The following is a 27,518-nucleotide window of genomic DNA, read 5'->3' on the forward strand; positions in this document are numbered from 1 at the left end:
TGTTATAACAAACTATCCTTTTAAAATGTAAGTGTGGTCAATGGTTGTGAACTAGTTCCAGAAACAGTATTGCCCTCATTTGACAGTTACAGTACACAGGGGGGTGTGATACAGTTTGGCTTCAAAATGTAGTTCAGTGGGAGGTACTGATTTGCCTTATAAAGCAGGAGGAAGTGTGAGACGAAGGGCAGTAAGCTGTTGAATCACTTCTCTTGCAAGGTAAGTGACAAAATGTATGAATCTGTATCATATCATATTGCAAATTTCCCCGCTGCGGGACTAATAAAGGATTATCTTATCTTATCTTATCTTATCCTTTCTTGATATAACTGTATATAGTTCTTTATAATCAGTCACAACTTCTATTAGTACTTGTCAGTAATGTTTTGAGTTAAAGGAAGATCCTTGTTCAGGCTAAAACGAAACTGAAAGTCACAGCAAGAGAGGAAAACTGAGGAAAAATCTGATTTATAAACTAAAAATAATCTTCAAGAAGTTTTCTTCCTAAAACTCCACATAATGTTTCACATTCAACTGATTAAAATAAGCTACATATTACTTCTCTTTTGCAGATGTTGAGGGTGACTCTGTGGTTGTTGGTGGGAGTGTTTGTGTGGGGGTTTGCATCCTGCTCCATCACATGCCCGGATGGGAAAGTCTGTACTGATTTCAACACCTGCTGTAAGACTAAAGATGGATACAGCTGCTGTCACTATCCAAATGTAAGTCTCGTTGCAACTTAATGTACCTTGAACTGTAGTTATTAAAATGTTGGTCTGGCAAAGTGTTGCAAATATTTCACCCTTAATCTCAGTGTGTGTGTATTCATGTGTCATTAGGCAGTGTGTTGCTCTGACTTGGCCCACTGCTGCCCATCAGGGTTTCAGTGTAGCTTGGAGAGCATGATGTGTGAGAAAATCCCGTGGATGATGATACCCATGGTGAAGAAAGACGCTGCAGAGGAACCAAGCCGTCCCGTTCTACCTGTTTCTCCCCTTCAAGTGCCAGACCAAAAAAAGAGCTCAGTTGTTCATTGTGACAACTATTACATGTGTCATGATGGCACTACCTGCTGCAGACACCCAACAGGTGCCTGGTTCTGTTGCCCCTACTCTCCTGTAAGTCTTTTGCAATAACAACTATCATTCAATTCCTATGGTCTACTTTTGATGTGATAATGAAAGCTTACAATCCATTTTGTTTTGCATGTAGTTGTTGTGCATATAATTAATATCCTGTGACTTGTAACTTGCAGGGAAGGTGTTGTCTGGATGGCTACCACTGTTGTCCTTATGGCTACGACTGTGACCTCACATATACGCAATGTGTAAGGCAAGGACTGAGATATCCTTTCACCCCCAAACAAAGTATGGCGTCAGTGCCTGCCTCTCTCATTTCGCCTTCAGAAGGAAAAAGCAGCATGCAAGAGGTAGGACATACTGTGAATGTGCCTTTTCACTACATATGTGGTGTATTTAGGGATTGTTTATCTCAATGCCCATCCATTCACATAAAGTTCCCAAAAACCTTCTTACTATATGCGATTACGACAAAGTAAAAGCACTCTGCATTTAGGTTTTGGTCCTGGCTTTTTTTTCTACTGGTTTGATGTGGACAGGGCTTAGTTGGAAAAAATGTGATGGCACATCTTTCTGTGCACCAAACAGGATTTAGCATCATTCAAATCTAAATGTGACAACAGCCGTGGGTGTGTTTGCTTATCTTGGCAGGCCACTGCCAATAACATCTGATAAAGCTACACCTACCAAGTGCTCAAATCTTAATAAAATATAAACCTATTGGTGTTTTTCCACTAAATCTAAAGTGCTGTAATCAATGTTTTTTTATAACAATGAACCAAATGACTATATGTATGGGAAAGATTTCCATTATAATGACAAATCTACAGAGAATTACGTATCACGCTACTCTGTTCCACTTAGCTCTACAAAGTATTTATTTCATTGGTTACAGCCTGCAAATGTCCTGATTCAATTACCGTAGAGTGGCCAAAACTATCTTAGGTTCTACTTTGATTATTCAATATTATGGGAAAAAAATCTGTTTTTAAGGGGCTTAACGATCTATTATTTCAAAAATATAGATGGTTTGTCATCTAATATTAAAATAAATATGTATCAATGATTGAATATATTAATAGCCAGAGTATAATGGTCAGTATGTATTTTCCTTTTGCAGAGACCAATGACCGCTCTGACAGAAGCCAATGACGTCATCACTGGAAATGGAGTCATTCGCTGTGATCTCAAGTTTTACTGCTCAGCAGGGTTCACTTGCTGCAAAACACCCACAGACCAATGGAGCTGCTGTCCCTACCCACTGGTATGGATTGGCCATGAATAATTAAAGCCAGCATGAAGTAATGGTGCAGTGATATAAAGCAAAACAATTTGGCCAAAGTGCCTTTTAGTGTGTAGCACATTTACTGCAGTAATTTACTAGTCAATACTGTATTTTTTCTAACATCAAGACTTTTTTCTGATTCAGGGCCAGTGTTGTACAGATGGTCAGCACTGCTGTGAGTATGGTTATACTTGCGACCCCACCTCCCTGTCATGCAGAAGATGGTACTCTGAGATCCCCTCTGGAGCTCAGAAAGACGCCAAAACAGACTGAGGACAAGTTTGTGCACTGTGGCAGCTGTGCCATTATTTTGTACATTTTCCAGATCAAATCTAATGCATCATAATCAGACCTGGATGACGGCTGAATGACTGATTAATGTGCCTTCAACCTCAAAAAATGATTTCTCTCCATGCTAAATTCCTTTTAGATAAACGTTACTGTCATCTGTTTTGGTTCTCACAAGTGATGTGATTCAAACATTTGTTTTGTAGCCTATCTATTGCTGTGGTTTAGGAACTGTGTTGAGACTGTTTAATCTGAAGTCTTGGAGAATCTTCAAATCATTTCATAATATTTTCTAATGAAGCAGGTAACTGAACAGTTGCAAACATATGAGATTTTTTTAAATAAAGAAAAAAGAAAAATATGTGTAAGATGTTTTTTTTTTTTATTATTATTATTATTATTATTATTATTATTATTATTATTATTATTATTATTATTATTATTATTATTATTATTATAATACACTAAATAAACATCCTCGGGTTGCCTGATAAACCAGTCAATGTGCTTTTACTTTGAAAGGAATAAACGGAAGTTCCGTTTTCCTCGTTCACACGTGTTTCCGGCGGAAGGGGAGGAGCTTTTCAAAAGGTGGACAGATGAGCTAAATGGAAGAACTGAGAGTGTTTGTGTCCGCACGGCTCCACGCTGCTGCTTCTGAAATATTCGGTGCTTTTGAAAAAGCAGTAACGGATTATGAGGAGCAGGCTACCCGTCTGAAGGAAGACAACGACCGGAACCGGTCTCTGCTGGACGTCATCCTCAAAGCCAAAGCACCGCAGAGAAAAGGTTGCTTAAGTCTGGAGCCACTTTAGTTAAATAATAGTTAAAATAGTTTTTTTTTTCTGTCTGTAAATATTATATTTCAGTTATTGTGTTTTTCTACTGTTTTTATTGCTTATTTATAATACTTGTTTTTTATTTTTATTTTTTATTTTTCATTTTTTATTTTTATCTTGTCTTTCTTTACTATGTCTCTTGTGTGCACTTTAACTCTATGCTGCTGTAAGCCTGCAAATTTCCCTAATAAAGGATTATCTTATCTTATCTTATCTTATCTTATCTTATCTAGTTTAGTTCCTCTCAGAAACACCCACATAAACCGTGCTTACCTTGCCTGCACGCAAATAAATGTAGATTGCAATCTTCATTTTTGTATTTCTTGCAGATGAGGGATCATAGAAATATTAAATGATGAATTTTAATCCATCATTGGTGCAGATTATTGTTCCACCCCATTAACTAAATATAGTTTAACAAGTGTCACATGCTAGCAATGGCATCACTGTATGGAGTAGGAATTGGAATATGGTTTAAAATGTTTGCATGATGAAGGTAGAGCTGCAGCAGTGCATGCCTCAACAGATCATTGTTATGTTTCCACACTGCTCTCTACCAGTGGCATAGTCATCCTATGCACCTATGAGACGGAGCAAGCTATGATTGTGGCACTCAAACTGTCATTGTTAATGTTATGAGTAGAATCTGTGCTTCCTATTGTGTCAACTCAAAACGTCTTAGGTATAAAAACTATGTCATACCCCTTATTTTCATAAAAAATGATTGTTTGAATGTTTTTTGATTTAATTTAACTCTGGCTAATACAAACATGTCACCCTCACTGCCACAACAATGTGGCACTTCTTCAAGAAGTACTACCCTGAGCCTTCCACTTAGCACTTATTGTATTCATATTAGTCTGTTGCACTTATTGTATTCGTATTAGTTTGTTTCTGTACTTTTGCTCTGGTTTATGCTCTTAGATGCTTGTTTAAGAAAGGAGATGCACTTATGACTTCTGGTGACTAGTAGTTCTCTTGAATACCTATGTTGAATACACTTCCTGTAAGTCGCTTTGGATAAAAGCGTCTGCTAAATGACTGTAATGTAATGTAATGTAATGTTACATAGGGGCCAGCTGCCAGCAGCAGTACTGACATGCATTCAGTCATTCTGTTCATTGGCTCTCCAGTGTCAGAACCAGCATGGTTATTTCCAAAAAAAACTGTTGCTCCAGTGTTTTCTGCGACACCACCCTCTTGCTGGCATTCATTTTGAATGATGCCAATACCTCAAGAAAATGGCAACTGTTTTTCCTATAACATAACCTTTTACTTTTGTTCTTCTCTTTACTCTGCAGCAGCTCAGCCAACCAAAAGTACCCCCCTACTACTACTACTACTGCTGCTGCTGCTGCTGCTGCTGCTGCTGCTGCTGCTGCTGTTCCAGGTGCATCAGATTCAAGTCCTGCCCGAAAGGCCAGAGACCCCCTTCGCAGTTCTAGTGGTAGGACTTAAGTCTAACAATAACATCAGCCTATTAAAATCCTCTGTGTAGCTAAAAAAAAAAGCGTGACTGTGGAGTTGTGTTTCCAACATGGACACCAATAACTACTATTACTCCCCCAAGTGATCAAGTCATCACACTGATGATTTGCTCATAATGTCATTTGTTTTATTCCTTCATGGAAGGCAAATAAGCATTTCATTCATTATTTATGAGTGTTTGTTTAAGTGTCTCGTAATTCAATGAAATGCTATTCTATCTCGTATTTAAAGTATTTAAATTAGATCTTGATTTATTTTCCAGACTTGCAGTGTTCCTTCACCTCACGCACCGACTTTCTAAATTCTGCGGCCCATGGCGACTGTCCCTACTGCTTGAAGAAAATTCAAGCCACTGAGACACATTTGACGAGAAAACATTTTCTATCTGCTGTCCATTTCACCGAGGGTGGCACTGGTAAGTTTTAATCACAATAAAATCAAAAAGTTGAGACTTTCTCATTATAATTGATTACCTTTGTCTTGAAATTATGCTATCTGATAAAATGCTAAAACAATGTTATTCAAAGTGTTGGCTTGTAGTCAGTAGGCTATCTTTTCTCTTTTCAGGTAAATTTGTTGTACCATGTACGTGCAAAGACTTGATCCAGGGCAGAAGTCACTGGCACTGCCCATATTGCACAAAGATCATTTATCGAAAATGTAACTTTGAGGTGCACATTTCTAAACAACATGGTACGTACATTTTATTGGAATTCTCATGACTTTGCTGTTATTTTACCATTCCTTTGTTTTGTTATGAAATTATGTTTTTAAATTCTGCTTTAGATAAACCCACTTTTTTTTCCCACTGTCTAGATGTAGTTATTGACTACACTGTCTTTTTACTTTACAGGTCATGCAATACTGCAGCAAAGCCAAGACACGGGTTAGTTTACAAAATGTCTGATGTCCCTCTGCTGTTCCAAAATTATTGTTACCCTTTGCAATTTGGGAATAATGATGTGTGACATAACTAAAGGTTAATATTAGTTGCATAAGTTTATAATAACAATAATGTAGCCCGAACATCTTTTCTGATTTAAAGTACATTGCTTCACCTCGACAACGTGGCATTAAGTGGTTTTTTTTCTCAAAATGATGCAACCTCTTTCTGTTTTTTTCTTTTTTTTTTTTAATCTGGGCGCCATTTTTGTTGTTTTTTTAAATGTCAGTCTGTCATTATAATAAATACATTGCTCTGTCCTTCCTCTTAGAGATTGATCAACCCTCTGCCTCTGCCATTGAAGTGAAGGTTCCCCTGAGTCCTGAACCCAGGTGTCAGCAGGAGTTTGGCAGTCCGGACGAGGAGGACCAACAGGCCTCACTGCTGCTTCAAATTAAAGAAGAAGAACAAGAAATGTGCAGAAGAGGTCTGTTGGAAGAGCTTGGCATGCATAACTTCCCTTTCACTGCATGTACAAACTTGTGAACAACTGAAATTTTGTTTTCCCCTTTTCCCCAGTGAGTCATCCTGAGAGGCAGAACTCAGTGCAACCGCAGATTAAAGGCGAGCAAATACAAGAAGTTGACAGTCAAATGAGTGTGGAGGAACATCACGCTCAAGACTCTGAATTCAACATCGTCTGTGCAGACGGTTACATTCAAGACCAAAGCGAAATTAACAGTGTGGAAAGCAGCAAGGGCCATCTGCTTCCTAATTCTTCAAATCAACCTTTGGAAACGCTGCCTGATAGTGGGGTTGGTGGAATATGGCAGTCAGCTGGGGAATCTCAGCACACAACACCTCGTTGTAGTTTAAAGGAACTTGGTATCAAGAGGAAAGTGTGCCTGAAAAGAAAAACATCTTTACCCACCTTGGGTTTAAATAAAAAGACATCAACTCAATCTGTCAGTCAGAATCCTACCGGCCCTCATTGTTGTAAAGCATGTGGAAAGACTTTCTATTACATGTACACACTGAGGACACACGTGCTAACACACACAGGGGATAAAATCCATATTTGTGGAATCTGTGGAAAACATTTAGAGTCTACGGATAGTTTTGTGCAGCACATTCAAAGCCACACAAAGACGAACAAATGTGGTATATGTGGCAAACAATTTTCTAATAAATCCCGTCTGAGACGGCATAGGAGATTTCACAGACCAAAGGGTCTAAATGTCAAGTCATCAACTTCAAAACCACAAATGAGCGAAATCCTACAGGTGTCATAAATGCATCAAAACGTGCTGTGATTATTGGATTCTTACTACTGGATTTCTACTGAGTAAAATATACCAGTCCAGTAGTGTACTTATGGGAGGAATAATTCATGTCCTAGAGCTGGGAAGTATGTTACTGTCTATTGTATATCACTGTATTCCTACAGTATTTTGTAGACTCAAATAAAGAAAATCTTTGAAGTTAGATTTCTTCCGTGTATATTTTTTTTCATTAATCATCAGTTTGAAAGTAAGAGCCTGCCAGACGGATGCAGTCACAACAACACCAAATACATTTTGTTACTATAATAAAAAGCCCAAATATTTCATGTTCATTTCATGTTTTAAGCCTAGACACTTATAATTAGTATCACAACTGTACTAAGACTTGTGTGACAAACCTTTATAAATATTACATTAAAAAGGAAAATGTATCTCACACTGTGAATATGATTTTTTTTTTTGATAGCCATTTTTATATCAATAACATAATATATAAAAATATATATACAGTACCAGTCAAAAGTTTGGACACACCTTCTCATTCAACTACTTTGAAGAATCTGAAATATAAAACATATTCTGGTTTGTTGAGCATTTGTGTTTACCACATAATTCCACGTGTTCCTTCATTTTTTGTTGTATAGTATGTGTATTTATTGTCTGTGTAGTTGTATAGTATGTGTATTTATTGTCTGTGTAGTTGTATAGTATGTGTATTTATTGTCTGTGTAGTTGTATAGTATGTGTATTTATTGTCTGTGTAGTTGTATAGTATGTGTATTTATTGTCTGTGTAGTTGTATAGTATGTGTATTTATTGTCTGTGTAGTTGTATAGTATGTGTATTTATTGTCTGTGTAGTTGTATAGTATGTGTATTTATTGTCTGTGTAGTTGTATAGTATGTGTATTTATTGTCTGTGTAGTTGTATAGTATGTGTATTTATTGTCTGTGTAGTTGTATAGTATGTGTATTTATTGTCTGTGTAGTTGTATAGTATGTGTATTTATTGTCTGTGTAGTTGTATAGTATGTGTATTTATTGTCTGTGTAGTTGTATAGTATGTGTATTTATTGTCTGTGTAGTTGTATAGTATGTGTATTTATTGTCTGTGTAGTTGTAGTATTGTATTTATTGTCTGTGTAGTTGTATAGTATGTGTATTTATTGTCTGTGTCTGTGTAGTTGAGCTGCTGCAACACTTGAATTTCCCCATGGGGATCAATAAAGGAATATAAATAATAATAATAATAATAATAATAATAATAGTTTGGATGTCTTCAATATTAATCTACAATGTAAAAAAAACAAACCTTAAAAAAACCATTGAATGAGAAGGTGTGTCCAAACTTTTGACTGGTACTGTATATGTAAAATATAATAAATGTAAAAAAAAAAAGAAATTGTGTTTCCCAACATTCCCGTGTTGTGGAGATGAGTCTCCACCACAGGAAGGAAGAGGAGGGAGGCTACAGCGGTGGACTCCGCTCCAGACAGCCGCTCCTCACTCACTCTCCCTCGGATCATTTCTACAGCAACTCACGGACGAGTTACAGTAAACATTGCTGCTTCCTCTGGGGGGTTTCTACACGGGGACTATGGCTGTGTTGAAGCTACAAGACCAGGTAAGGTGAACGGGATTCTAATCTAACGTCAAGTCGTCCCAGTTGACGTAAAAACCCAGCTAACCTCATGTCACCTGTTGCTTTACGTCTGCTTAGTTTAAATAGACACAACCAGGCCACCGTCGGTGTTTGTTGCTATTTCTAGTGGTGGTGAAGCCCTTTGATCTGCTAATGCTAGTCGTGCACAGCGTTATTATTTTATTATTATTATTATTATTATTATTATTATTATTATTATTATTATTATTATTATTATGCTGCCCCCTGTTTATGGGGTCATTAATGTAAGTGGAAGGCATTCTCTTAGACTAGATGGCATATTAAAGGTTGCCAATTTTCCACCAAGGGATTCTGCTTAGTCAGCTGTCTGTCTGTCTGTCTGTCTGTCTGCTCCCTCACCGGCACAGCTGGGAGCAGTCACCTGTTGCTGGAGATGAAAGAGGCTGTCAGACTAAAATAGCAGGTGGTGCTGGTTCCTAAAGTCTCCAGCTGTGGTCATGAATCAGACAGTTTCCACAAGCTTTATATCAGGTCCAATCAACAGTGCTGTGGGACCTAAAGGCAGCCATACACCGGGCATCAGTAACACAATAGTGGATTAAAATGCTGTTGTTTTGGTCAATTACATTACATTACAGTCATTTAGCAGACGCTTTTTTCCAAAGCGACTTACAGTCAGTAGTATATTACATATCATTCACCCATTCACACACTGATGACAGGCTACCATCAAGGTGCCACCATCAGACTCTAACTACACATTCATCATCCAGTCCACACCGATGGCAAGCCTTCAGGAGCAACTTGGGGTTAAGTGTCTTGCCCAAGGACACATCGACTGCCGAATCCGGGTATCGAACCACCGATCCTCTGATTGGAGAACTACCTTGCTCTCCACTACGCCACAGCCACAGCAATTCAATTCAATTCAATTCAGTTTATTTTGTATAGCCCAGAATCACAAATTACAAATTTGCCTCACATCCTCTGCCTTACACATCCTCTGTCCTTACACCCTCACATGTCCTTACATCCTCTGTCCTTCCCTCACATCTGTCCTTCCCTCACATTCACAGGAAAAACTCCCCTAAAAAAACCCTTTAACAGGGAGAAGAAAGGAAGAAACCTCTGGGAGAACGACAGAGGAGGGATCCTTCTCCCAGGATGGACAGAATGCAATAGATGTCATGTGTACAGAATGAGCAGCATAACAGTTCGTCACACAAGTTATTTTCTTCGGTGACTTAGAAAAAAGTAATCCATTAGGAAATCAATTCAAATAGCTGCTGTATCAATCATCAAGACATTTGACATTTGTAAAGGTACCGTATATTTCTTGGATACAACTTTTTAAGCATTTCCTTCTCCTTTTCATATCATTGCAGTGATTGCAAATGTTTTGTGACTGTTAGTCAAACACTCTGGTAACTTGTGATTCGCATTTGTCATTGTTTATTACATTTTACACTATATGTTTACATTTTTTGCTAAATGATTTATTAATGATTATCAAATGATGTTTAAATAATGGTTAAATAAAACAACTGTTAGTTTCACTTATTGAAGTAATTGTGGAAAATAAGTGCTAAGTAATAGAAATCCTGTAGGTTGAGAATTGGCCTATAGTAAGATTTTCTTTGTAACTCTGAGTGCAGTAAAAATATGAACTTCAGTCAAAGTGGGTCAGTGATAGAGCAGGTTTGTGTCCTGTCCAAGCCAAAAAAACGGAAGAATGTCTGTGATTATATCCCCCTCTCTATTCTCTATTGTTCTCCGTAGTGCTTGCTGACAGAGAACTGGACTAAGGGACAAAAATAGTCTCCTTAGAAGGAGTGAGTGTCAATTTTGGCTTTTGTTCGTCCTCTAGAGGGCATCCTGTACCTTGCATGCCGAGTGTCTAAACCAGACTATAGTCCTGCCTAAAGAGAGAGATGGTAAAGGCATTTAAAGAAACACACTCAATGAAAGCAGAAGGTCAAGCACAAGGGGGCACTTTGTTGTTTTGTTGCATAAACTTGCCCAGGGCTTTTCAGATGTGCCCTTTCGTGCATACGTCAGCTGTACACTGTTAATGTTAAGAGCCTTAAAGGACAATGTAACATCTTGTTTGTGCACAGTATGTAAACAGAACAACTGGGGAGGCTGTGGAAGAGCAGATGTTGGTCAAAATTAACTCGTATCAATTTAGAATCATGTAATGTTAATGACTCATCCTCTCTCCTATTAGAGCATTAATGGATAGATAGCATGTCATGGTGTGCATACCATAAGGTACATGTAATACCAAGTCAACAAAGCTTTAGTGCCGATCATCCTGTCTTGATTTTAAAAACCTTGAAATATCTAGATGTTACTATCGTCACTGCTGCTGTTTGTGTGAGTATGTGTCCAAGCACACGAACACATCACTGGCATTTGAGTTTCTTATACACAGAGATTATATTACACACAGTGCTTCCTGTCTCAGGGTCAGAGCAGAGGTCAGTGAAAGCTGCATACTATGACACATGCAGGCTGTCACGGTGGGTCTCTCATGGCAAGTAAGGTCAGGAGTTATTGGAATTTGATTTGTGGGTATTTGTGTAAATATTTGGCCTGCATCCTCTTGTTGTTGCGGTTCACCTTCTGGATGTTTTCCTAGTGTCTCACTTCTGTAGGAGCTCCAGCTCAGCATTAATGTAGCAGACATTTGAGCTCTGCCTGCCTCATGATTTTTAGTTTTGTTGTCACACTGTCACTTAGTTTGTGTTTAGGAATATTCCGTTTGTCTTGGTCACTCTTTACTATATGTAAAAATGTTTCTGCCTATTCCACATGCTTGCCTTGCTTGACTATGCTCTTGAGTACACCTTTAAACACATAAATACCGTGCACACACACTTCACACAAAGACAATATTCTGTTTCCAGAAATGGCAACAAATCAGCTCTGTACACATCGGGGCGGCTGTGGCACATGAGGTAGAGCGCTTGTCCCGTAACCACAAGGTCGGTGGTTCAAACCCCTCTACCGGCAACATGCCGAGGTGTCCTTGAGCAAGACACCTAACCCCAAGTTGCTCCCCGGGCGCTTCATTGCAGCCCACTGCTCCTCCGGGATGGGTTAAATGCAGAGAAATAATTTCCCCATTGTGGGACTAATACAGGATTGATTATTATTATTATTATTATTATCTTTGGGCTACGTTCCTGAGAGTATCCCCAGTTCTAGCATGTAGGATAGACAAAACATTTGTTGTTTATTTATATGCTTTGCTTCCAAAACAACATTCTTTGTTTGTGGCTTTGAGGCAAATCTGTAATGTCAACTCAGTGAATGTCTGAGCAGAAAGATTGTAAGCCTGTGTTTGATTTTCTGTTTATAAATGTTCAGTCCATTAGACACAAAATGTAGGTCTGCAGAAAGGCTCCATCCAACTGAATCACTCTCTCTCACTCTCCTCCCTCGCATCGCCCCTCCCTCTGAGTTAATGGGGTTGTGTGGCTTGGCAAGATTGCTCTTTTTAGGATCTGTGTTGAATATGAAGGAGACTGAGACACACACACAGACATGCACATACAGACTGGTCTTGTTAGCTACCCTCACATTCTCTGGCAAAGCCAGTTTGTTCCAGTTTCATAATGAGGAGATGGGGACTTTTGAAGCTATGCCACCAATACACCAGTAAAGATGAAACTGGAACACACACCGATCTGGTATCTATTTTCTTTTACTCCCTCACATTTAAAAGGAAAGACCATTTCTATTCAAGCACCAACTTTATGAAGATGCAAACCACTAAAATTTTATTTAGCAAATTCTAAAAACAACTCGACAGTGTTTGGCACATGGTTTCGTTTTTACCATGCTACTTGTTTTACAGCTTTTTAGATCGTCCCAAGCCTGGCCATCTAGTGAAGTATAAGGAGACCATCAGTGCTTAGTTCATACCATCATACCGCAGAAGAGAGCTTTGTTCAGTGTATTAGCGCAGGATCCATAAAGCAAGGATCAGAAAATCACAATACATAAGTAAACATTCAGATATCCAGTCAGTATTGAAGCTCTCAACAAACAATATGGCGTTGTCTGCTGAAGCAGGGCTTTCACTAAAGAATCAATAGTGCTGCGTCATCGTTCTCGACTGTAGCATCATCGCTCCACTTACATTTTTATCATCACACTTAAATTAACTCGCAGGGGACTCGTGGATCAGCACTGGCCAGCAAGAGACTTGTTTACAATCAGGCTTCAAAATAGGTTCCTAACACTTCTTCAGTCTAGAATTTCTCACTTCCTTTGCCATTCTTTTTTTACTCTTCTATGTCACATTCCCTCTTAATCTTTAACCCTTTACTTTATATGTTTCAACCCATTTTGTTCCCATTGCTGTCCATGGTGCCCTCACTGTCCTTTGCCCCGTTCTTCCTCGGGGTTTCTTTGTGTCATAGGGCTCTAGGTACCTGCCTTCAATTATTCTAGCTCTCTGTCCTCTTCTATTCTTACTCCCCTCTCTTTTCCATTCACTTTCTCTCTCTCCCTCCCTCTCTCCCTCCCCTCCCCCTTCTCTCCCTCTCCCTGTCTCTTCTTCTGAAAGAGCTGGCTTCAGCAGTCTGCCTGGAGCGAGCTACGCATGCCCACACATACATCGGCTGCTGCGGCCCCCGTCCACGCTAATCACAGGGTCTCTGTGTGTGTTTGCATCTGACGTGTGTGTGTGTGTGTGTATATGTGTGTGTTCCTGCAGTGGGGATATGTAGCTTCCTGTGCGCTGCTAGGCAGCCCAAGCTCATTCTGCCGCATGCCGCTTACCGCCACCATTACGCAGAGGAATTCCCTGCTGTCTCGGCTACTGGCGCTCACAGAGAGTGCGAGTGTTGGCTAGAGAGAGGAAGAGAGGAGGAGAGGAGACATGCTGCAAAAGCAACACTGACAGATAGAGGACAGAGCTGGATTTCACATTGGATTTTACATGAAGATGTGCAGCGTTTGTTTACGAGGAAATCACTCTGTTTATGGAATTCATTGCTGACCTTTGTCCTCCTGAATTGCGCATGTATGTGAGAGGGAACACTGTGTATTTATGTGTGTATGTGTGAGAGAGAGCGTGAGTGAGTGTGTGCGTCTGTGTGTGTGAGTGTTCCTGATGCGGTCAGAACGGGCCAGTCGTGTGTGTATCGTGGTGCTGGAGGAGGTGGAGGAGGATGAGCCCTCCTCTTCACCTCCACCTCCCCGGCCCAAATCATCCCCAGACCGCAGATCCCATCATGCCTCTCGAAGGGCTGCCGCTCAGGAGGACAAGGTGAGATGGGTGCTTCTGTTTGGTTCTTCATTGGATGAATTAGTTTGCCGATCCAGTGGCGGTTTTGCATACGCTTAAGGTTTATCGTTCTATTCAGAGAATGACAGAGTTCACCTGGGTTTTAAATAGACCAATGCACTTGTCATACCTGGCTTGAAGTTTAAACCTGTGCCGAAGCACAAATTTTATTTGTGCATAAAAACACGACTGCCAACACTTGTCATCCTGTGCTAAATATAGCACCAACTACAATCACCAATATAGCCTGCCATGCGAGAGGACTGCTGGTTTGTATAGATTATCAGTAAGGCCTGGGCCTTTGTAGTCTGCAGTGTCGGCTGTATAAAGGGCAAGCCTACAGTTGAAACATGGCAATGAGTCTTTTCATCATATGAATGCTGCTCTTTGAAGTTTACACTGAGAAGGGGGAAAGGATGTGCCCGCTCTGATGACAGAGTTTGCTCTCTTAATCCATTTTCTACCTTCTCCGATCCCTGACATAGTTGCACTGGTCATCAGTGTAGTAGGCATGAGACAGACGCCAACATGCCTCACAGCCCCACTTATTTTTAGTTTGGACGAAATGAGAGAGGGATGGGGAAACTGAGAGAGGCTGAGAGTAAAGAGCACATACACATCATAATACTCATGAAGTATTAAATAGTACAACTTGGCAGCCCTTGCTTGGGGAAAGGTGTACGTGTGACAAAATGTGCATGAGACCCATAGCACTTCCACAGACTTTAAGTACTTACAAAGGAGGGAATGGCAATATACGGTCATTTGGAGTGGTTTTGTAATTTGAAGCCTCTCTAGATCTTCCCTAAATCAACAATATTATGCCAGTGTTCTTATGGTTGTTTATTTTGTGTGTTCATCTTAAAGGTTGCAACACACAAAAAAATTACACTACTTGTAAATGAGCATTTTCAATCGTATTAACTAGTTTCAATCTTAACTACCTATCCAAACATATTGAAACAAGGAAACTGCTGTAATTATAGATATGAAGACTAAAGAGAGTGTCTTGTCATTATGAATAGAAAAACATCTTTGTCTCTCAGATCTTAGTGACAAATAGTGTTATGGTTGTGCAATTAAAGTAAAGTGCAACAGTAGGGTTTTTTTTAAGATGATGAAGAAAGAAATACAGAATGTGGGCCAAATTCTTTTTTGTAATAAGATAAAATACTTTCACTTAGTTTTTAACATCAATGTTTCAAGGTTGTATTTGTTATCCAATATCCAATTTTAATCAAAGATATATGTATAAAAACATCATAACAGTATTGTATTTTGAACCCAGTAATCATAATTGAAATATGAGCTTACAATAGTGTTTCCTCTCCTGACCTTTACTTTGAATGGATGTATGCTCTTCTGTTGCCCACCCAAATACCCTAAATACCCTTATGAAGGTTTATCATGCCTGCTACGCAACACTGTTTACAAAATCCCACTCAGCATTAGACACCATGCTCTCAAACCCGTGCCACGGATCACACACATATATCTATATATATATATATATATATATAGATATATGTGTGTGTACATAAATGAAATAGGATTGAAGAGGTGTTCCTAGATCTGTCATTCATATTCATCTTCTTCATTCAGGGAAAATGTGCACCTCTTCTTAACACATGCTTACCTCCTGTAACTTGTTAAAATGTTCCTGCTTGTCTTTTACACGGCTTTTTACATTCTTACCAGCTGCCCAACACCGTGTGGCAAAAGTGCATAGCTGTAACCCCTCACAGACAACATTTACCGTGTGTGTGCATGTGTTTGTGTGATGCTTGATGCAGCTTTACCTTCATAAATAATTGGTGATATACATCCACTGGTAACCTATGGCTCTCTCCCAGCCCAGAATTATGGTGTCTCTTTGCGAGACTCTTCCAAACTGATAACACAGTTGTCAGCATAGAAAATGGCAACCTTACAATTCAAGTATGTAGTTCAGCATTTCCTTGTCTTTTCCTCGTCTCCATAGCCGTCTCTGTTAAGAGCCATCTTCAATGTCGACCCAGATGAAGTTCGCTCCCTCATATTCAAGAAAGAGGATGTCAACGTTCAGGTGGGTCACACTCTTCACAGATTTTCTCCCAATATATATGTTTTTGTTCTGATCACACCACTATGTATTTGCTTTACACACACACACACACACACACACACACACACACACACACACACACACACACACACACACACACACACACACACACACACACACACACACACACACACACACACACACCATGACAGATAATAAAAAACAAGGAGAGATATGATTGATTTGCTGGCTCAGAGTGCCTTCTGGCAGCGTCCCCATCTTATATAGCTGTCAACCAGGGCAGGGCCCATGAACTGTTCATAACACCACCCTCTCCTATCATTTGAGGACACTGATATCTCCCCCTTTCGCTTTCACTCTCTCTCCCCAGTCTTTCTGAGTATTTTTCCTCAGTTTACACCACTTTCTTTTCTCACAGTCTTTGTTTTCCTCTCTGTCCGTCAGTTTTTCTCTGGGTACTATACTGCTGGGGTCATCACACTGAGTCTTTTAGAGTCAGCAGACCTGGCCCAGACCTATTGCAGTCACATGACATTTGTTTAAAACCCCAGTTTATTGCTCTCTACTGCACTGAAAGTGAGAGAGATAATGTAGCTGCAGCAGGGTGTATCGAAGTGATGGAGCGAAGTGAAGAATTCAAGTGAACACATAGACATTTTTCTCCTTGTGGCTTGAGTCTCATGTTTCTTGTGGTCTGAAACAGTGTGAGGTGTATAGATTTTGTTTGTGGCATGCCAAGTAATGCCTTCAGCCCATCATGATGTGTGTGAGCATGTCTCCCAAGGCCTATGTTTGTGTAGAATAGAGAAATAATGCACATGCTTAAACTTGTGTTTTTCTGTATTTTGGGATCTCCTGTCAGGACAATGAGAAGAGGACACCTTTGCATGCTGCAGCCTACCTGGGAGACGCTGAGATCATTGAACTGCTCATCCTCTCAGGTAAACACTACAGCCCAGCTATCAATCCATTCAGTCATCTATTTGAATAACTTCCACCGAATAACCATCCACCTCTTGTATTAATTCAACTTGAAAGCTTACTCATCAATCCACAGTGACTGTTAGCATCTGTCTGGTCTTGTTTTTCTTAACTCTCCTAAATTTGTCTTACCTGTACTAATTATTTTTGCATAATTAAACATTCATGCATTAATTATTCTCACACAGCAAAGCTGACAAATTGCTTGAATCAAATCCTGCTTACTGTAAAGATCATTTTAATTGTTTTTCCTAATACCTTAGAGTAATAACATTTGTTTTCATTGCACATTAAATTGTTTCAAGGTATATGGAAGAAATGTATGTCTGCCTTGTTTTAGGACTTAAAACAGGTCCAGCTAAATTGGAAACACATTTTGTGTCCTGCCATGCTTTCCTTAAAGATTCAAAGACTTTGCCTGTTCCTCATTTCTCTTTTCCCAAATGTAGCTCCCTGTTTCCTCACTAGTTTCCTTCCATGTGTGTCTGCTCACTTCTGTCTGGCTGTCACCCTCTCTTGGTGACTTGGTGATTTATCAATCATCTGATAGGCCCGGTGTGACTTTCTGTGATGTCAACTGAGCGTGTAAGAAGGTTGGGCCAACCCTAATACAAGTGTAATGTGGAAGTATGTGTGTGTGTGTGTGTGTGTGTGTGTATTTGTGTTCACTGTTTCTCAATAATGTGCAACAGGTGCAGCTTCAGGGCTATTTTAACCCCAAGCTGTGCCAAAGAGTGTCATGGGAGTTTTATTTCTTCCAGGCACTGTTGGGTCACATGACCCCCTTCCCATAAGTGAAAGTGTTAAAAGCTTTTTAAACTATTAGTTTCTCTTAAAGCTTTTGACTCTTTATATATTGGCTCTTTAATGTATCTTTCAATGATTCCACCATGTTTGCCTCTGCTGTGTCTGTCATTGTTGACATATCTCTGAAATCTCCCTCTCTTCCTCACTTTCCTTCTCTCATCCAAGGAGCCAGAGTTAATGCCAAAGATAACAAGTGGTTGACTCCTCTTCATCGAGCTGTCGCCTCTTGTAGTGAGGTAACACATTATTACATAAACATGTGCTAATGCGTGCTGTCATGACTCCACTTATTATGTGACTATAACCGTGTCTCTCACCAGCTATGAAAAGCAATTAGTCTCACAATTAGTCACTTACAGCTTTTCAAACCTTTTGAGAAGCCCCTGTTTTTGAAAAGACAAATTCAACCCTAATCAGGGTTCTTTCCAACTGACATAGCACTCCAACAGAAATGCAGATTTGTATAATTTCAGTGAGAAAACACAAGTTGGTGAACCACGCTGCCTTCAGTGGACATGTAGAGGTTGGTCACCTGTAGACCCACACAGAGACACTCACATACATGTCACCATCTAGTTAATTTGATTTTGTGTGACAGATGGTGAAGTTGCTTCTGTTCAGAGGAGCCAACATTAAGGCATTTGAAAAAAGGCAAATATTAAGTCTCTAGAGCGGCCTTCCCACTGACTGGAACAAAAAAATCTGTCTTTTTCCTCAAAAAACACAGATTAGTGCAGCAACACATATAGCAGATACAATATCTTGTAGCTACCTTACAGGCATGAGATGCAGAGAATTATTGCTGCCAAGATAATGTTTGCAGATATTTCCAATCTGACCTTAAAGGGGTAAAATTACATAACCACTGTGCAGTGTGTTGGTATTTGATAAACCATCAAAATCTCTTTCCCTATTCTGCTTGCTACTGGGCAATATGCCCACGCTAACACAGCCCCTTGCGTTTGTTCTCCTTCTCAATGCTGTTGTCGGCGTGAAAGCCCCCTAAGAATAGCAAAGACTTTTATAACCACCCACACATAGCCACCTGCACACATTGGCATGTACATTGTTATTACACTGATGCATTTTAAAAATACCTCTGTCTGCACACTCATGCTCACTGACCCGTGCTCACTGTCCACCCAGGATGCAGTGGCAGTGTTGCTGAAGCACAGTGCAGACGTTAACGCCCGTGACAAGAACTGGCAGACGCCGCTCCATGTTGCATCTAGCAACAAGGCAGTACGCTGTGCCGAGGCTCTGGTCCCGCTGCTTAGCAACGTCAATGTGTCTGACCGAGCAGGACGCACTGCCCTGCACCACGCTGCCTTCAGTGGACATGTAGAGGTGGGTCTCCTGTAGACACACACAGAGACACTCACATGCATGTCAGCATGAAGTTAATTTGCTTTTTGTGTGATAGATGGTGAAGTTGCTGCTGTCCAGAGGAGCAAACATTAATGCATTTGACAAGAAGGACAGGAGAGCCATCCACTGGGCAGCCTACATGGGTGAGACTGTGTTATTGTGTGGTTTGGAATGCAAACATACTTTTTATCGGACTAGATAAAGCCTCTCTCTCTCTCCCTCCCTAGTTGTCACTTCCGTAAATAGTACATGTGGAAATGAACAAGTCTTGACTTGCCGGTAGTTGAATTTTTTTCTCTTGTCATCATCATGTCATTTTCTGCTGTCCTCCTCTGTTTCAGGTCACCTGGAGGTGGTGAAGTTATTGGTGGCCAGCGGAGCAGAGGTTGACTGTAAGGACAAAAAAGCCTACACCCCGCTCCATGCAGCCGCCTCCAGTGGCATGAGCAGCACAGTGCACTACCTACTCAGCCTGGGGGTCCACGTCAGTACAGACACACACATATTCATGCACAAGCAGTATATAATGTACCATGACCCTGAGACCAAGCTTAATCTTTAACTGTAGATATTCAAGCTCATTTTAAATGGTATCAATATATATATAAGACAATAAAATGCAAAAATTTAGATTACTTCTAACCTGGCGTAGGTCAACGAGCTGAACGGCTATGGCAACACTCCTCTCCATTTGGCCTGTTACAATGGACAGGATGTGGTGGTCAGTGAGCTCATCAAGGCGGGGGCCAACGTCAACCAGGTGTGTGTGTGTGTGTGTGTGTGTGTGTGTGTGTGTGTGTGTGTGTGTGTGTGTGTGTGTGTGTGTGTGTGTGTGTGTGTGTGTGTGTGTGTGTACCATGTCCTTGTACCAGATAGTATGTGCGTGGTGATTGTGTGTGTTTAATTGTTTGGTTTGGTACCTTGCTTCAGGTGAATGAGAGGGGTTTTTCCGCTCTCCACTTTGCCTCCTCCTCACGCCAGGGGGCGCTGTGCCAGGAGCTGCTGTTGGCCCACGGAGCTCACATCAACATGCGGGTGTGTCCATATGAAAATACCCTTTCACACACTGACACAGCCAAATTTAGCTGAGAACCGGTATTTGCAATCTTATTGATTCAGTTAAAGTCGAGTTTATATCACTCGTAGGTCTACATATTATCAAAAGGACGCCTGTGCCTGTGTGCTTGCTGCCCAGTATCTAATAGAAAGTTTAAATGACAGTGTTGTTAACACTTTGGTAGCAGTGATGGAAACTGATATAAGGTCCCCACAGCCTCAAGATGCAAGGCCATATGGAAGATGACGGGGGAGGGGGTGGCTTCCTGAGGCGGCAAGCTGCTCAGGGAATGTATCTGTGGGTGTGTGTGTGTGGTCCACAACGGAGTCTAAGATAGCTTCTGTTCATGCTACACTTTCTTACAGTACAGTATTTTATTGAGTATTATAGTATGAGTTAGCTTCCCACACTGGCACTTAAATGGAAATCTACATGCACTGCAGCACTGATATACTGTATAGGTCTAAAGTTAACATAAAATCATATTCATCGTTTTTTTTGTACCTCTCTTCTTGTCTCCACTGTCTCATCCTCCATCTGTCCAGAGTAAGGATGGTAAAACCCCCCTCCACATGGCAGCTACCCATGGAAGGTTCTCCTGCTCTCAGGCCCTCATTCAAAATGGTGAGAGGCCCTGCAGTGTGTCGTCTGCTTCAGTGGGTGTTTTAATGGAAATACATACATAAAACCCTTTTTTGATGTGTGCGTAGGTGCTGAGATTGATTGTGAGGACAAGAGCAGAAACACTGCCCTTCACATCTCTGCCCGCTATGGCCATGAGCTCATCATCACAGCACTCATCAAACACGGAGCCAACACCGCCAAGTTAGTAACAATCGACATTTAACCATCTGTCCATCTGTCTTCCCACTGAATATAACGTGCTTTAATGATAAGAAGCACAAATAAAAACAGAACAATTAGATGATTAGAGATGTTTAATCTCAAGATAAACCAACATTTCAACTTTTTCTGGTTTCTTTCTGCCATCAATAATGCACCCGTACTCTCACACCTTACCCTCCTGTTATGGCTTGCCTTCTCTGCCGTAATGTTTTTTCAGGAGGGGCATTCATGGGATGTTCCCTCTACACCTGGCAGCTCTTAACGGCTTCTCGGATTGCTGCAGGAAGCTGCTGTCCTCAGGTACATTCATGCTGCTGACACCATTCTTGTCACTGGAATTACCTAGTTGACATCCAAATTGATGCTGATAACATATTTTCACAGGGTTTGATATAGACACCCCTGATGACTTTGGAAGGAGCTGTCTACATGCTGCTGCAGCTGGCGGGTGAGTCATCGTTCCTGCCTTACTATTGTTCCATATGTGAGCCTCTTTAAAGCCTTTCTTTGTTCCTTATTTAACGGCATTCACTCTTTGTTTTTATTTTTCATCCCTCTCATGCACTGAAATATTATCCGTGCGCTTGATTACAATAGATTGGTATGTCAGCAAAACATCACTGTTAAGTCTGTCTATCCGACCAGGAACCTGGAGTGTCTGAACCTGCTGTTAAACATTGGGGCGGACTTTAACAGGAAAGACAACTTTGGGAGGTGAGCCAAGGAAGTACTTTAATATTATAAATGCTAGGAAAATACTTTTGACCACATTTTGGGGGGTAGAGTATGAAGTCCTCACTGTCATGAATAATAGCTGATGTAGACTTTCTGACCATCCTAGGACTTCACTACACTATGCATCGGCCAACTGTAACTACCACTGTGTGTTTGCCTTGGTGGGCTCTGGGGCAAGCATCAACGAGCTGGACCAGAGAGGCTGCAGCCCTCTGCACTACGCTGCTGCAGCTGACACTGATGGAAAGTACGTTCCACTCTGTGTCTTATTGAAAATGTTTATCGGTAAGAATCAAATAATCCTCAGTGTCAGATGAAGGCTTTAAATATATTTTCCTCTCTTTGGTCTCTGTCAGGTGCGTGGAGTATCTGTTGAGGAACGATGCCGATCCAGGAATGAGAGACAAACAGGGTTACGGTGCTGTGCACTATGCCTCAGCTTATGGACGCACACTCTGCCTGGAACTGGTGTGTACAGCTACCACAAAGGGTGACATATATGTTGCATGTGCTACAGATGGTCAGAAAATCTGAACACCTCCATGTGCTTAAAGGTTTTTGAACTGTTGAGAAAACTACAGCACACAAGTACACTTGTCATAGTATCATAAACAGCCTTTGTCTGTGTTTCTTTCAGATGGCAAGTGAGACACCTCTTGATGTGGTGAGCCCTTACATTGATTGTTTGTTTTGCACTAAGCTCCCTCTGTTGGACAAATGGGGAACATAGTGGTAAAAACTCTTCTATCTTGTTATTGGTTGGATAACAACTGGCAAGTCAATGTTGTATACATTTGGAAAGAAACCACTTTTTAACCTAACACTCCTCGTAGCAAAAAAACTTTGTGAAAAACCCCCCGAAATCTGTCTTTCAATAAATTTGAAACAAATGCAGCATTGTGACCATGGCCGAATTTCCTGTGCAACTTGCTATGTCTGCAAACCTGGGTCTGAAATGAGTAATACGGGAACCACCACTCTATTTCAGTTAATGGAGACATCAGGAACAGACATCATGAGTGACTCAGAGAGCCAGGCCCCCGTCAGCCCACTCCACCTGGCGGTGAGTTCAAGGATGTGTGTCTGTATTACAGTACAGTGTGTCTGTATTACAGTACAGTGTGTCTGTATTTGGCGGTTTGCCTCTCTCACATACAGGACTTCACTGTCTCTGCCATGTCTGTTACCATTAGACATAAAAGAAGTGTCTGATGGTTTGTGTCTTCCATTGATTTAGGCTTACCATGGACACTGTGGAGCTTTAGAGGTTCTCTTGTCATCCTTGCTGGAGGTGGATGTTTACAGTCCAGAGGGCCGAACCCCCCTCAGCCTGGCCTGCTCCAAGGGTCACCAGGAGTGTGTCTCTATGCTTCTGCACCATGGCTCCTCACCCATGACCCGTGACTATACACAGAAAAAGACAGCCATACACGCTGCAGGTATACATACAAGCAGTTACACAAACAAAGACATTTTTTGGGATGCATCACCTTCACATTATAGAGGATTCTTTTCTGGCTTGTAAAAATGGAAACATGTTGCTGCTTTGGAAAAACAAAGTCATGCTTCTAGTGTGTGTGTGTGTGTGTGTGTGTGTGTGTGTGTGTGTGTGTGTGTGTGTGTGTGTGTGTGTGTGTGTGTGTGTGTGTGTGTGTGTGTGTGTGTGTGTGTGTGTGTGTGTGTGTGTGTGTGTGTGTGTGTGTGTGTGTCCACCGTAGCTATGAATGGCCACCCAGAGTGCCTGCGCCTGCTCATGAGCATCAACGACCAACACATCAATGTGGATGTACAAGACATCAATGGACAGTGAGTGTGTACAAAGACAGAGTGGCTAAGTTTTCACTGAGGTCGTTCTGCTATTCTTTTGTATGAGAAGATTACTTTAACTAGTTTGACACTGTGTACAGGACTCCTCTGATGTTGGCAGTGCTGAATGGACACACAGAGTGTGTGTTCTCTCTACTCAGTCAAGGAGCCAGTGTCGACTATCAGGACCGCTGGGGGAGGACGGCACTCCACCGAGGGGTGAGACATTCACATGCACTCACTAATATTACAACTTTGGTGATCATTTTTTATCATGCTATATTTATCTTTATTATTTTCCACTTTCTTCATTTTCACACAGGCGGTGACGGGCCAGGAGGAGAGTGTGGAGGCCCTCCTCCAGCGTGGGGCCAGTGTGCATGTCAGAGACATCCTGGGCCGCTCCCCTGTTCACCTGGCATCCGCCTGTGGCCGTGTGGGTGTCCTGGGTGCCCTTCTGCAGGCCACTACCAGCACCACCTCACACACACACCTCACTGACAACCAGGGATACACACCACTGCACTGGGCCTGCTACAACGGTACGGACACACAGCATGACACTTGAGAAACATGTCTGTTCTGTATGAAACCACAGCAAAGGAGTATTCATGTCTGTTCCTCCCTTTGTACCTACATCCTCTCTTTGTTTTCCTAGGATATGATGCCTGTGTGGAGGTGTTGTTAGACCAAGAGGTGTTCAAGAACATTAAGGGCAACTCTTTCAGTCCACTGCACTGTGCTGTGTAAGACATTCATTCATTCGTGCGAATTCATGTTTTTATGTAGATAGACATCTGTCTGAAGGTATGTGACAGTGTGTTGTGTGTTTCAGTATGAGCGATAATGAGGGAGTGGCTGAGATGTTAATTGACTCCCTGGGCACAACTATCGTCAACACCACTGACTCCAAGGGCAGGTGAGAGATGATGGGATGATGATGAGAAGATGTTTGGAGGGAGCACGAGCTCTGCTGGTTTATTGTAAACTTTGTTTGTGTCGACGCAGGACCCCCCTTCACGCTGCAGCTTTTTCCGACCACGTGGAGTGTGTTTCCCTTCTGCTGAGCCAGGGAGCTCAGGCAAACGTAGTTGACACGCACACGCACAGCACACCGTTGATGATGGCAGCTCTAAACGGGCAAACCAACACCGTGGGTCAGTACGCCCATTGACACGTAGATACACTATTGGCCTTTCATTTCTAAACCCTTGACATGCAACCATTGCCATTTGTTCTCATGTGTTTCAGAGATGTTGGTGAGCAGTGCTAAAGCAGACTTCACACTACAGGATACAAACAGGAACACAGCTTTACATCTGGCTTGCAGCAAGGTAACAACCATTTAAAGAGAGAGAAAATGTGTTTTTATTCACTGGCCATTGCGAATTATTGATATCAAAATGTCACCAAGGATCTCTAACCAAAGAGAAGAAAAATAATTTCCCAGTCGGTTATGAACATATGTTGGCTGCTGGAAAGATCAATGTACATCCAAATAATGTACATCCTCAAAATGTCCTAAAAAGTGAATTTTATGTATGGAAAAGTATTTACTGTGAGTACACATGTGAAATGTACAAAAGAGACAATAAATAAGGTACTAATCATAAATATGAAAAAGTCAATTTGAATTATTTCCATATTGTGCAAGACATTTATGATTATACTTATTTTTTATTTCTCATTTTGTTTCTTTCTTTTCCTGTGAGGGTCACGAGACGAGTGCCCTGTTGATTCTGGAGAAGATCAGCGATAAGAACCTCATCAACTGCACCAACACTTCTCTCCAGACGTATGTATTGTTACCAGGCGCAGACAGACATTAAGCTGTGCTATGTGGTGATCTACAATGTTCAGGCTGGATGTATTTTTAAATCTCCCTACACCTGCCTTCAGGCCCCTGCATGTAGCGGCCAGGAAGGGATTGACAGTGGTGGTCCAGGAGCTGCTGAGGAAAGGAGCCAGTGTTTTAGCAGTGGACGAGAACGGTCAGCTTTCATCTTTCTGCTGTTTTACACACATCACATTTACATCACTATTCATACATTCTTCAACATTCTTCAACATTACTATGACTTGTTCTTTACTTTTTACGACATACTATGCTATGACTTCTTTTCTACTTTTTTCGATACTATGCTATGACTTCTTTTCTACTTTTTTCGATTTACAATGTAATCTATTTTTTGACAAACTATACTATGACTTTTTTTCAACCTTTTTCCGACATACTATACTATGACTTTTTTTCCGACATTCTAAACTATGACTTTTATCTACTTTTTTCAAAATACAAGGCTATGACTTTTTTTTACAATTTTACACAAAATCTAGTACGATACAAAGATGATACCATCACATTTTGGACAGCAAAGGATATAAACTGCATCTTGACTTGTCTGAGGCATACAACCACTAGGCAGTAAATCTAGTCCCTCTTCTCCTCTCTCATCCTTAGGTTACACTCCTGCTCTGGCCTGCGCTCCCAATCGTGATGTTGCCGACTGTCTGGCGCTCATCCTCAACTCCATGTTGCCTACCTCCCCTATGGTCACCATAGCAGCTCTGCCTGCACACTCTCTAAGTCAGACTGTCATCAACCACAACTCCACCAACAACCATGTCTCCAAGGGCGTGGCCTTTGACACCCTTCCCTCTCTGAGGCCCGACCATGCTTCCTACTGCAGACCGGAGCGGTCGCTGACATCCCTCATTGGGGATGATGAACTGAATGACTCAGATTCAGAAACATACTGAGGACATACCTGCTATTGGGCAGAGCCCCACAATAGTGACAAGCTAGCCAGCCACTCAGGAGCCTTAATAAATCACTGACAAGGAACTAAAAGAGAGAAAAGAGGGAGAAAATAGAGCCAGTGTGCAGATTATTTTTAGGTAAGCTTTTTCAAATCTAAAAATAACCTTTGATGTAAAACGCGTTTGTTTTCTTCAGGTGCATTCCCATGGGATGGAAAATAATGTACTAAAAGATAGAATAAGGTCAATACACACTATGTCTATCCCAGACACCTTCACTGTATGGCCAGTGTCTTTTTAATTTTGAACCAATGTTGTTTTCCTTTTTCAATTAAGTACCTACTCTTTGCTGATACTTTTTGGAGTGATTTTAAGCCTTTACAGTTTTCCCTTCAACTAACGCTAGAAGAGCATCTACTGGAGAAACACTCAGAGGACTTTTTTGGCATGATTGTCTAAAGAAAATACAGAGGACAATCTTATGGGACCAGGAGATTGATTAGTTTTCCCTACTTCACTTGAGTTTTTAGTCATGGCAGACACTGATGGCTGTCACATTGCTAAGGCTGCGTAATTGTTAATTAACCACTTTTCAATTCCTTGGATAGGAATTCATTATTTAATCCTTTTAATGTATTCCACGTGGGGACTAAATCCATGGGAACTGATTAGGACAGCAGGTGACTGTCAGACCCATTTACTGTACGATTGGTCCAGGAGTCCGTGGATAGATGACCCGAATGAGCTGCTCAATGAACTTTTAACTTGCAATGCTGTAACTTCTCAATGACTGTGTACTGTACAGGAGACTGGGGAAAGTTGCTGACACTGTGTGTGTGTGCGCGTGTGTGTGTGTGTGTGTGTGTATATGTGTGTGTGTTTGTGTGTGCGCGCGTGTGTGTGAGAAAGAGAAATTGATAAATATTGCCTTTTTTAGGAATTAGCAACTTTCAGGCAAAGGATGAACGCTACTGGTGATGTTTGTAAAGATTAAGTAATGAACAAATAAAGTAATTTGTTTTTGAT

The 27,518-nt window shown here is 41.0% G+C and overlaps 2 protein-coding genes and 1 long non-coding RNA gene across 4 annotated transcripts; all 3 read left to right on the plus strand.

Moving 5' to 3' along the window:
• Positions 1-146: 146 nt before the first annotated feature.
• On the plus strand, positions 147-3,000 carry LOC129097278 (progranulin-like). The gene is made up of 6 exons (XM_054606083.1): positions 147-219; positions 573-722; positions 840-1,118; positions 1,256-1,429; positions 2,200-2,343; positions 2,509-3,000. The coding sequence occupies exons 2-6, from the start codon at positions 573-575 to the stop codon at positions 2,635-2,637; spliced, it is 876 nt and encodes a 291-aa protein (XP_054462058.1). The 5' UTR covers positions 147-219; the 3' UTR covers positions 2,638-3,000.
• Positions 3,001-3,194: 194 nt separating this feature from the next.
• Positions 3,195-7,389, plus strand: LOC129097279 (uncharacterized). Its single transcript, XR_008531511.1, has 7 exons — positions 3,195-3,441; positions 4,793-4,938; positions 5,242-5,394; positions 5,547-5,672; positions 5,833-5,865; positions 6,194-6,349; positions 6,442-7,389. It is a non-coding gene; the product is annotated as an uncharacterized LOC129097279 (long non-coding RNA).
• A 1,221-nt stretch (positions 7,390-8,610) lies between these two features.
• Positions 8,611-27,475, plus strand: LOC129097275 (serine/threonine-protein phosphatase 6 regulatory ankyrin repeat subunit A). Of its 2 annotated transcripts, none has more exons than XM_054606078.1 (29): positions 8,611-8,768; positions 16,049-16,132; positions 16,995-17,073; positions 18,086-18,156; positions 19,067-19,267; positions 19,344-19,431; positions 19,630-19,772; positions 19,941-20,048; positions 20,219-20,323; positions 20,891-20,969; positions 21,056-21,170; positions 21,409-21,491; positions 21,576-21,639; positions 21,837-21,905; positions 22,033-22,173; positions 22,283-22,394; positions 22,564-22,590; positions 22,915-22,989; positions 23,164-23,365; positions 23,645-23,732; positions 23,834-23,951; positions 24,055-24,274; positions 24,391-24,478; positions 24,568-24,651; positions 24,741-24,889; positions 24,984-25,066; positions 25,445-25,527; positions 25,632-25,723; positions 26,194-27,475. In XM_054606078.1, exons 1-29 carry the CDS (start codon positions 8,742-8,744, stop codon positions 26,490-26,492), a joined length of 3,177 nt encoding a protein of 1,058 aa, XP_054462053.1. In that variant the 5' UTR covers positions 8,611-8,741; the 3' UTR covers positions 26,493-27,475. The 2 variants fall into 2 exon arrangements, with proteins under 2 accessions (XP_054462053.1, XP_054462052.1); XM_054606077.1 differs by lacking the exon at positions 8,611-8,768 and adding an exon at positions 13,894-14,049.
• The last annotated feature ends 43 nt before the right edge of the window (positions 27,476-27,518 follow it).

Source organism: Anoplopoma fimbria, chromosome 10 (assembly GCF_027596085.1).
Source record: "Anoplopoma fimbria isolate UVic2021 breed Golden Eagle Sablefish chromosome 10, Afim_UVic_2022, whole genome shotgun sequence".
In the NCBI taxonomy this organism is placed as follows: Eukaryota; Metazoa; Chordata; class Actinopteri; order Perciformes; family Anoplopomatidae; genus Anoplopoma; species Anoplopoma fimbria.